Source organism: Lepisosteus platostomus, chromosome 7 (genome assembly GCF_059453375.1).
Source record: "Lepisosteus platostomus isolate fLepPlt1 chromosome 7, fLepPlt1.hap1, whole genome shotgun sequence".
NCBI classification, from domain to species: domain Eukaryota; kingdom Metazoa; phylum Chordata; class Actinopteri; order Semionotiformes; family Lepisosteidae; genus Lepisosteus; species Lepisosteus platostomus.
Window position 1 is genome coordinate 58,562,040 of NC_142617.1, and position 12,371 is coordinate 58,574,410.

At 37.6% G+C, this 12,371-nt stretch overlaps 1 protein-coding gene across 1 annotated transcript in view; it reads left to right on the forward strand.

The window, feature by feature from the left end:
• The window catches only part of agbl1 (AGBL carboxypeptidase 1), a 179,927-nt gene that overhangs the window by 119,703 nt on the left and 47,853 nt on the right, over window positions 1-12,371 (forward strand). Inside the window, exons 20-22 of the mRNA XM_088641438.1 lie at window positions 5,557-5,686; window positions 7,069-7,200; window positions 7,939-8,115. Of these exons, the coding sequence (XP_088497564.1) occupies window positions 5,557-5,686; window positions 7,069-7,200; window positions 7,939-8,115 (439 nt within the window). The remainder of the gene's footprint in view (window positions 1-5,556; window positions 5,687-7,068; window positions 7,201-7,938; window positions 8,116-12,371) is intronic.

Here is a 12,371-nt window from a genome sequence, read left to right on the forward strand (position 1 = left end):
AATGGTTTAACACAGTTCAGCATTTTGTATCAATCTTGTCTTTCCAAGATTAAATTGACCAAAATGTATTCAAGACCTGGAAAAAGTCTGCAACAGATGTAAAGTGGCATCTGGTTACTAATTCATATGGGCTGCATTCCGAGTTTCTGTCTGTGGGATTGATACCCAGGCTGTACAGACACCCAGAGGGGATGAATTACTGTAGATTTAAAATTCGACAAACCCATGCATAGAAGGGAGTGTTGTAGCACTGTGTTTAGAAATCTCTGTGGGAATCAGTACGTAATTTATAGTGTACATAAAGATGGATCCATCAATGGTGACTTACGTTATTCTATATTGAAAGGCACCAAAACAGCCACGCTAGTTTTTTGTTCCTTAAAGATTTATGAGTGTTTTAAATGTACTGTATCCATTCATTGAATTGATTAAAATCAATTAATCTAAGATAAGTGGCAGCATTTCAAGTACTAAAAAACCAAGCAAAGAAAAACATATCTAAATTTCTACTCTCAAATCTCAGAAACACTTGATGTTATTCATCTTGGCTTCACTGCTATGATCCTAGTGCCCTTTCTCCTCCACGATGTGCACTTGTCAGCACTGATGACCATTTTTGCTCACCGCAAGCTCTTCAGTGCTAAAAGAAGAGGAAGCATAGATAGAAGAGATGTGTCTCTTGCTGACAGCACTGTAAGCTCAGAGCTCAAAGAGGCCAGTCAAATCACAGGAGTTCCAGCTGCACTGTGAGCGGATGATACCCCAGGTAATCAAGACCACTAAACCCCATCTAGTTGAACACAAGAAAATAAGGTAGCAAGGATGCTGGAGCCCTTACCAGGAACAAGAGGATGTTAAGGGATGGGTTACAAATGGGAAGAGGCTATTTAACCTGCTTAGCTTATTTGGTTGCCAATGGCTTATTGAAGATCACACTCATACATTTTGTGAAGGTTCTTAAGGAATCACCTTAGCAAGTTATTCTGGAAACACACAACACTTTGTGTACAAAATCCTACTGTACAGCACATACAGTATACTGTACTTCCAAGTAAGGTGAAGGTGTGTGCCATCAAGTCCTTTGTTAAGTGCTGAGCATAAAACAATTCAGGTTTTGGTATTTTCCCATTAGATTGAGATATGGAATTATTCTTGTTGCTTCTTTAAGCTTTATCTAAGACACCAATATCCTGTATACAGCATTGTAGATTGTACACAGTATTCTGAGATATAAAAAGTGCATTGTATAACTTTTACAGTCCTTTCTTTGAAATAAATAATACAACCGTTACTACAGTACATACCATAGTATTTATTTGGATGTATTATTTGCTTCACTACATTGTCTCTACATTGCTTAAATTCAGCCCAGTGTTGCATTTCAGAATGATACCTTTTCTCTTTGAACCACTCATATTTTACATATGTTTAAATCTGAAAATGAAGAAGCGATTACAGCTTTTTATTACAGCTTTTTATACAAACACATACATACATCATCTTAGGCTTGAGCCTCTGCCTCTAATGACATTGTTAATTAACATTCCCAAGGGGTCACGCACAATCAGCTTAGTGCTACCAGTATTTTATTGGTATTAGTTGGTCAGCTGTGTGTTGGGTTTCCGATAAATCAGTGGCCAGTGATACTTTCTTGGCATTCACAGACTTGCAGTGACATCAATGAGAGGCATGTTACTCCTCCAATCAGTACCAGCTCTCCTGTCAGGCACTGTGGGGCCAAGAGTATGTGAACAGATGAATGGCTTAATGAGTGAGGGATGGCAGAACCTGTCTGCCCATTCTCAATCTCTCACAGGCAACAACACAATGAGTGCAGATGTTAACAACTCGTTGTTTCCAAACTGAACATAAATTGAAAAATACCAAAAGCTGATCAAGAAAACATTTATGCAGCAGTACTTAAGGAATTTTATTTAAAGTTATTTGCATTACCTGAGAACAATTTAAAAGTTTGAAGGTGGCAACAGAAGGAATGGACTGTAAGTATGGAAAAGCAGGGGGTTTTACTTAACTAATATTCACAAAGATAGTTGGCGTGTATTTGAAGTTCAGTTTTTTCACTGGAGAAAAAAAGTATTCAGTTTCCTGGTAATTTACAGTACTATGCTGTGCTTAAGAGAACAGTTAAGCTAGAAAAACTGGAAAATGTATGAAAGTGACAAATCAAACATGAAAAGAGTTTGTCTTTTACTGGAAGTATAATAACACAATGCAATAAGTGGAGGCGAAAAGGTCTGGGCTTAAACTTACCTGCTGATTTATTTATTTGGTTACTGAGCTTTTAATCTTTCTAAGTGTCTATTCATGTTCTTTACCCAGGCAAGGGAATTTCAAAATAATTTTAATTATGAGAAGCGCACTAAATGGCCAGGACAATGCGATGTGTTTATGAAACAAAATAAATTATTTCTTTCAGTTGTAATGCACCTTATTTTCTGATTTTCCTTTATGTAATGTACACTAAACTAACATACACTCTAGGGATGAACATAAACACCATGAAAACAGCCTTTATAAAACACTGGCCCTCCCACTTTGGATATCCTCCAGTTTGTATTGCTACAGTATATGCTATCCACCATGTAGCTTGAGTTACTCACACTTATCAGGCACTATCTTATAGACCTTAGACTCTCTGTACCTGCAGCTTTTTTACATTAACGGCTCTCATATACAGTATTGCCTCAGGATAACAAACATTACCAGAAAGTGCTTGCAGGTGAAAGCAAAATAAACAAACAAATTACAGCTAAGGGGACCAATTTAATTTAATTTACTTTTTTAGAGGCTGGTGTTTATTTTTCAAATACTGCATATATTTTATAATGTATATAATTTAATAATATTGTTTATTATTTAAAGTTGCTTAATATGAAATATCTAATACTGTATATCATATCTTAATATGAAAAGAAATTTGAATCTCAATTTTTTTCAGCAAGTAAAACATTGGCAAACAGAAAAAAGTTTAGGTTTTATGTAGTGCAATTAATTTCAGAATACCATGTAGAAATCTGATATACGGTATATTTTTCTTAATGAATAATCAATCATTCTGACAGCACCTTGCATTGCCAACAATAAATCATGAGAATTTAAAGTAAGGTCTGTTGCACAAGAACTGGAAATTTGTAATTATTCTATTTCATATCATAATTAAAGACTTGCAGTTACAGTATGTAATTGGTCCTCAAGACATTTTTAAGCTTTGTGCAGTTTATTTCACTGTATGCTTCATCAGAATGCTAGTATCATTAGATCTGATCCTTTTGCTTGTGAAAATTGTGGTTTGCAGGTTTCCAGATAGACTTGATCCTTATTTGGAGTACAGCACCTCTGAGTTTAATGTTTTATAGCGTGTTCTGCCATGCACTGACCCTGTGCACACCTGCAATGACAGATAATGTTAATATCCAATGATGCAGGATTCTGGAATGACCGACGCTACACCTGTGTCTTATCTTTTCCATTAAACTGGATGTATCATTGCAACAAAATAATTTTTCATTTTCATTTTCGTAGCAGAAAGAAAATTTGATTTTCAGAGTTTTCAGAGGAAGATTTCCTCTTCCACATGGAAGACCGATGGGGACCTTAGCACATAAGTACACACACCACATCAATATTTTACTCATGGTCCAGCAGGGATCTTGGCTTTGCTGTGTAGGTTCAAACACAAACAAACAAAAAACTGTACAAAATAAATGAAAACCCTTCTGCCCCGTAGCTCTTACTACACACAGTGACAGTACAACTCAGTATGAAACACAACACAAAGGATTAAACATACTGACCCGCTGCAGATCTCACCACTGTATCGCTACTACCTTCCCCTGTACCAAAAAGGGTCTGTTGACCCCCCAAGGTGCCAAAGATGCCTCTTAAATACACCTGATCAGTGGATTTCCTTCACTTGTCAGTGCTTTGACAAGAATTATACCCAAGTATTCCACTACAACATTCTGTTTATTATATTACAGTTTTTAATAGTTCGTACATTGGCATCCTGTATTTGCAGCCCATTGTCCTTGTACACCCACCCCAAAAAAGGCAGCTTTTTTGAGGTGATCATCCCATTGTCTGTCTGTGCACTGGAATTCTGTAGCACCTGACCTGGGCAACGTAGACAACCATTAAAGTAATGCACCAAAAGCTGAATCCCTCTTCAGAGGGAATTTAATTATATATTGGTACTAGTCCCAAGAAAGTAAACTCTTATCTTACACAATGAGACCTCTTCTGCATGCACAATGAATATATATACAGTATATACAGTATGCACCTTTGGTGCTTCCTTACCACCCTAACACACTTCCTATCCCCAGGACCATTAACCAGAACTTTTCCATCCTACAGGATGATCCCTCCATTGGGGCCCTCTTTTCTGATCGCCCTATCATCTCATATCGCTGACCACCTAATCTGCGTAACCTCCTTGTTCACAGCTCCCTTGACCGCCCTCAGCAACCATCCACACCAGGCACTTTCCCTTGCAAAAGAGCTCGCTGTATCACCTGCAAGTACACAGCCACCACCACACTCATTCAAGGCCCCTCAGGACAATTCCGGATCACCCAGACAGCATCTTGTACCTCCAGCAACCTTATTTACTGTATCTCTTGCTGTAAATGCCCAGCCATCTACATTGGGGAAACAGGAAGGAGACTCGGAGACCGCTTCAGAGAACACGTCAGGGCTGTGAAGATTAAAGATCTCTCCAAGCCCATTGTTTCTCATTTCACCTCTGACGGCCACGACCACTCTAATCTCTCCGTCTGTGTTCTCAAAGACGGTTTTCCGAACTCATACATCAGAAAGACCACCGAAACTAAAATTATTCTGCAGCTAGGATCACACATTCTCCCTTCCCTTAACGACAGATTACTGTTCTTTTAAATTTTCTCCATTCATTGGAAGTTTCATTTCACACCTCTCCGCACCCATTCTGACTTCACACCTCTTGATTGGCCTCTCTTTCTGTCCCCTGCTCCCGCCTCTCACTCCTCCTCCCTCTCAACCTTTGTTCTCCCGCTACTTTACCTTTGCCTACTGCCCTGTCTCTCTCACACCTGAAGAAGGCTCCACGGCCGAAACGTTGTGTTCTCTTTCTTCTTTTTTTCAGCATGGAATAAACCTATTACTTGTTCATATACAGTATGCTGTTACCAAATCCATTTCTGCAATTACAATATTATTTAATATTTAGGACTCACCCAATAACTTTGCTTAACAATTATTTCAATGCATCTTTTTATTATCTTTTTTTTAACCTTTTATTTCAGTTCCTCAGACTTGTAGACTGTTTATGAAAACTCCCTTTTAATTAATTTCACTTTCACCAAATAATTCTCTTTAGACAGTATATGGGTGTGCATAACAATTGTACATTACAAAATCAGAAGCCTTTTTGATTTACAGTAAGTAGAAGAAAGAGCTGTCTTAAACCTCTTGCACTTTTGGATTGGCACAGCCATTTTGATTGCGATTTTTGTTTTAGAGCAGCTCTTTTAGGAGTTTTTTTTTATGGAACTGCAGGCACCGCTGTTCCCTGAGTGGAGAGGACCTGAACAGGCAGTGGCTGAAGCCAGACCCGACTCTCAGCCCTACAATATACCACACCAAAGGCTTCCTCTACTACCTCAACAGCATTGGGAGAGCCCCACTGGTAAGACTGGCATTAACGACTGTCTCCAAATTGGCCATCGTGAGGTTACAGTAGCTATGGGCCTATCTGGCAAGACCACTACTATCTCTATATTCACACACATTGAACTTAACATTAGATGTAGACTTGCCTGGTGCAGGATTTAAGAGTTAGGTACAACTTGCTATAAGAAAGAGCTGTTACAAATTCAGGATATACAGTACCATCTATAATTCCTAGCTTCTTGAGTGTTTCTCGCAAGTACAAAAAATGCAGTGGTTTTGTCTTTACAAGCTGATTAAATCTGACTTTTTCAGGGAGCCTGGTTTAAAAAGATAAACATCAATTTCTACTTGTTTTCATAAATATTATTTTAATATCTGGCGTTCTGAAATTTAACCATCAGTCTTAAGAACATTGAGAGGAGAGGTGTTTGATCTTTCTGATGAATAAGGTGACCAAGATGCCTTTTCCTTATGCTCTTGGAATCTTTGGAAAACTGCAGAAGAGTAAACATTCAATCAATTATTGAATAACCAGTGTTTGTTGAATATTGTGATGAGCATTTTGGTGACTATTGTGTTGTTGATTGAGTCAAATAGCGGGTTTTTTTGAAGTGTCATGATGCAGGGAGGCATGTCCTTCAACACAAGTATACTTTTCATGCATATTAATAATTGAACGTGACTTCTCAGGGATACTTAGACAAAGTGCTTGAGCCAATGGAGAAGTTTGCCTTGCCCAAGCTGACCAGATTTCCTGACATGAGCCTAACAAATCATGTACTGAAGCAATCTGCTAATACCATCAAGAAGAGAAAAAAGTGTCTGGCCAAGCTTTCCCAGCTGGCTGTAACTGTAAAGGAAAAGTGGGGTAATGACCCAAGCGGTCTATCCTGAGGATGGTCAGGTCTATATGATAAACTGTCAGGATTATATCAATGATAAGGAATTATGTATTTGTTTTTTTGTTCCATTTTGACAGCATGCCATTTTTCATATTGAGAACTCCGCATTCTATGATCTGCAGTTTTCTTCTTTTAATGATTGTTTTTGTAATTGATTTAAGCAAATCATTTGTGTAAATCCTTTAGATCCGAGTATTGTGTTTCTTCTCATACTGCTAATATAAAATACAATACTTTTTGCAGAAATATGCAGCACTTGACTGATTTTACTCTATATCTCCCATGGAGTCATTTTCAAAACCTGTTCATCCTGTTTCGGTTGGAAATTTAATAAGGACTGGTCAGGCATTCAGCTGACCCTGTGCACCAGACTAGAAGGTGATCAAGGAAAAACATCAGGAAGTCTGGAACCAATTTCCATTCTATTTTTCATTCTGTCCTACTATTAGAAAAAGCCCTGATGCCTGCTCTGACTCACCTGGGGCTTCCCCTCTAGGTATTCTGTGACTATCACGGCCACTCAAGGAAGAAGAACGTCTTCCTGTATGGCTGCAGTGTGAAGGAGACCCTCTGGCAGTCTGGTGTGCCTCTCAATGCCTTGATTTTTAAGGAGGATCCTGGATACCGGGTATCGCCACTCTTCTTTGGGTTTTCTCCTGTACTGAAATCCATTTAGAGCTCCAAAATGTGGCAGCAGCAAAGTCATCCTGCGCAGATTTTATCATTCATTTGGTACTGACAAGACAGACATCTTTAGACTTTCAATGAATAGTATTAAAGCTGTGGCAAAAAGGAAAACGAAAAACTGGTAAAAAACGCAATGTCGCAAATGTGACAGTTTTCGCAATTTTGTCTTTGACAATATCAAATTAGGAGAAATAATTACAGAAGATAGAGAGAGCATTGTTAAACCCTAAAAGGTAATAATTAATGCAATTAAACTTACAATTTAATATGAATTATTTAACTTGGTAATAGACACTTATAACCTGAATGTGCATAAGTGTAAAGACATGACTTCTCTCACAAGACAAGTTAGTGGAAAATATTTTTATGATACAAGTCTAAAACAATAATAGGGTCATTTAAAAGTGACTAAAACACAGATGCAGTGAGAAATATTGGATTGTATTTAGTGTTTAATTGTATTTTAATGATTTCTATGTAATTGTCTTGTGAGTTTCAATAGTTTGCTTACAGTATGTGCAAGCATTATATAAATATATCTGCATCGTTAAGGACAGCACCTTCAAACATTTGCCAGTCACATTAAAGAAATTTGAAGCAACACATTTCTGGGATAGGGAAGAACAAATTGTTCTGAAGTGCAAAACTGTCAAACTTACCCTGGCTGTGGTTGTTTCAGACTCTTCCTAAAGTCCTGGACAGAATTGCTCCGGCCTTCTCATTCAACAGCTGCAACTTCCTGGTGGAGAAGTCGCGCGGGTCCACAGCTCGGGTGGTGGTGTGGAGAGAGATGGGAGTCCAGAGGAGCTACACCATGGAGAGCACCTACAACAGCTGTAACCAGGGAGTCTACAAGGTGGGGCGAATTGTCTGGGTAACTTTCAATGTTTGCAATGGAGTTGTATGCAGCTTTCTTAGGAGACCATAGCATGAGGCATTGCACTGAGGGTAAAAAAAGATAAATGACTCACTGAAGATATTATGTATCTTAAAGGGTACCTGCAGAGAATTCAATTTTTTGTAAAAGAACTAGAAGGAAATTAGCTTAAGACAATTCATCAGTGTAATATCTGCTATCAAGAGCTCTTCAGGATGAAGTGGGTGTGCATGAGTAAGGACCTTGTTTGGTCTCATTGGATACCAGTGATTTAGAGATTTGATCAGCTTTGAGATCTAACTACAAAAACATGCATTAAAACATTCTCTTTCCAGAGCTTTAATTCTCTGGACACTGTTCACATAAAGAGCATTAATCCAACTACCTTGAATTCTGCAGCTTTATTATCAAGTCTAAAATCTGTTTGCTTTGCTATATTGCAGCAGAATGGTTCATCTGGGCATTTTGTCAGACTTGTGTAGATTTGTTGTACTGCAACTTATTCATTTTCTCAATGTTCTTGGTGATAAAGCATTAAGTATTGTTGTGTCACCGGGCAGGAATAGCCAGTAACCAACCAAGATGTCAGATGGCAGTCAATGAGTTCTAAATGAGGAGGCATCTTAATTATGTGCATGACTGCAGAAAAGACATTGATGCATCTAGCTTAAGATTTGGCAGCTTTGGGATCTGTCCTTCAGGGGTCCTGGTCATTTATCTAGATAAGTGCATCCAAAATGACAGAAGGGAACAAAAGGATGATGGAAGACAAACTAGACAGGACAGTGAGAAAGATAATTTGCTGTTGCAGCCCTCATATTTATGAGCAAAATAACCAAGACAATACCTCCTAGCTCTTCTTCCTGAAGATTTAGTACCTGATCCAGGTAATTTATCACTCCCTACCTGTTCTTGCTGTATATTAGAGAAGGAAGGTACAGTTTCTGCAAAGCCACTACAGAAGAGGCTCTTCACCCTCAGATCTTAGCTGTGACATCATCGCTTCCTCCTCATGGCCACAGGCTGCGATATCTCACAGTTTCACTGCTACCACTTTAACACACTGTTTCCTAGGAAACAGGGAGTTGTGTGAATAAATGCAGTTATCATTTGTAACAGTGTCATCTTATTAAAATAACACTTTTCCACTTCTCATCCAACCACTAGTATAATTGTATCTTGGATCAATAATGTATTATGTCTTTTACAATGCCCTTTTAAAAGTCATCAGATGTGGAGGTTTGTGATTCTTCTTCATGAACATGTGCTGTACACTGAAGAGGCTTGTCCCTGTATTAAGAATGATCTTTCGAGTTCTCTAAGAAAAATGACTGCACCCAACACGTTCAAACAGAAACAGCCCTTTTAGCTCAGTCTCCACCCTGATTGAACATATTTGTCTGCACAGCTCTTGGCATCTTGAAATAATTTGGATGAGGTCTCTGAAAATGTTGCTCCATGAATAGAGCCACTTTGCCACACACATTTAGTATTGCCTCAGAATGCTCTACAAGCAAAATAAAAAGAACAAAGATGAAAAATCAGCAACTTAGTCATCACTTTCTCTTTATTAATTTACAGCTTTGCTGTTTTTTCTTTTGCAGGCAATTAAGAAAAGGTCAAGAGTATTATGATAAAATATTATCTGCACACTGTCCAGAGAAGACAAGCTTTCCAAGATGCAAAATGCATTTCTCTTTAATCTTAAAATGAATTTATTTCTAATAATATTGACAATTAATGCTCCATTCCTGTTAAAACTAAACAGAAAAGGCTTGTTGTAATATTTCAGTGGAGGTCCTGCTATAGATATATAGGCTAGTATAATGTTTTAGGCTTAGCATAATTTTAAATTCCAAGTATTCTTAATATTTGCAAGCTTACATTGAATGTTGATCAATTAGTGTTCATACAAAACATAAGCTTAATATTTCACTTGTTTCCTGTGATAATGCCATTTTCTGAAGATATAAAACCATCCCTTAGTTTTATTTAAAAGTTGGGCTAATTCAGGGACTGAGTAAAAATAATAGAAATGCTCGTTTCAAGTCTGATTGGGGATACAGAAGAATTGTAAGCTGAATTATTGTATACTATTTAGAGAATCAAAAGATAACTAGAAACTTCTTACAAACTATCTGACTTATTTTAAATGGATTAAATAAATGACTAAGCTGATATTTTCTCAGAGTTTCAACAGCAGATTCCCAGTCACTTATAATGGCAGGAGGTACTAAATTAATATACTCTAGATGACTAATTTTATTTTTTGTATAGAAAAGTTTTGATGAATTATGAGATTGATTTGATGATGAGAGATGTTGAAGACTTTTAAAGAGTTAATGAGTTGATGAGATGTGCAGTGTGACGTGTCAGAATGTCATACAATATCTTTCTGGACATTTCATTGTCATTTAGTGTGCACTCTGTTGTCTGCTGGCTAATGAATCTTTTTAAAAGCTTTACAAACTATTTCCTTTTATATAATTTTTCATTTTTTCATTAAACCATTCATACCACCAATTTATAAGTTGATATTTTTCTTTTATAGCTTTGAAATGTGATGGTACAATAACTTTGAAATCCTTTGTCCATATGGAAGTTGTAAATCAGGAATCTGGGCCAAACAAATTAAATGCTGGACTTCTGGGATGAGGGCTGGCATGATGGTGCAGTGCTTAGCAGTGCTGGCTCACAGCGCTGGGGCTCCAGATACAATACTTGATCTGGGGTGCTGTCTGCGTGAGGTTTGTGTGTTCTACCTGTGTTGCTGTGGGTATTCACCTGCTGCTAATGTTTCCTCTCACAGTCCAAAAACATGCTGGTAGGCTAATTGTCTTCTGAGAAAATGTACTCAGGTGTGAGTGTGTGTGTCTGTGTGTGAGAGGTGGGGAAGTGGATAGATGGATTTTGGGGGTGATCCACAATTAATGAATTGGGAAAAACACATCTGCAGTACATGAAAGTCAAGCAACACTCTAGTTGTCTTCTGATTAAAAATCATGTAATGTTTCATGCTGATATCAGACAGGCCAATTCAAGAGGCCATCTCAGTTTTTAGAAGGCCTGAATGTGCAGCACACACAGTACTGTACCTGAAATTAGTGCAAATTTGAAATAATGGGCTGAAATGAAACTTTTGGAAAATAGGGGTTTAACTATGCTCTCAGTCAGTCACTAAGTCAGCCAAGGGGTCTTTGTCAAGAGCTACATAGCTGCAATATCATGTTATTGGCATTTGTATTGCAGAAAGCAAAGGAAAATATACATTGTATAAATACAATAAATTAAAAGCATCTGAATAAATCCTTTCTGTCAAGACTGTTAGGCATTAATTTAAAAGAAAACTCTGGAAAATACTTTCCCCACTGAAGTAAAGCAGCTCTGCATTTTAATGTTTTGGATGAGAAAAGAAAATAAAAGGATTGAAAGAAAACGTCTTTTCTTCTTCAAAGCAAAAGACTCTTAATCTAAATTACTGAGTGCTCTTTTTTGTGTTGTGCACCCTGCATGTGAAATTCAGGAGGCTTTACACATCAGAGACAGACCAAGTGTGAGATTTGCACTCCTTAGAACTGTCCAAGAGAGAGTAATGACATGCGACTTCTGACAAACTGAAATTTATCCATTTTGCAGATCAGCAGTGACAGAGACTCTTGTCATTTCTTGATGCAGAAAGATTCCAACCATCTAAGGGGGGGGAGCTTCAAAAGAACAGTGATTTGCATCACAAAGATATCACCTCCAATCACCTTAAGCATGGAGCTTGAGTGCAAAAATAATGTATTTGAGTTTTAAAGTATAATTTATCAAGTTTAATTTAGCTGAGGATACAAAGATCATAAAACTTAGTTTATTTTTTTCTAAAACAAAGAGTTGTCAGTATTTTCCTTGTTTGATTACTCAATAATTTGAAATAATCTGCTCACTGAGAATGCTAGTGTGCGAGTGTGTTTGCCATTAATTTAGAGTTCCTGTGAACTGAAATTGGTGACTCTAACTAGACAGTCCTCATCCTGCATTCAGAGCAAACTATTTTACTAGGGCTCCAGTGAGAAGCACCTTAAAGCACTTTAGTTTAAATGCTTATTGCAAAAGCAAAGTGCACCTACAGTTCGCAATGCCACAAATTAAATAGTCATTTTTTGGTTGCCTGAGACACTCATAAAATTGGATGGTCAGTGTGAATAAAATTCCTGAGGTAAATGTGGTCCTTGTCTTTGGAGTTTTCATCT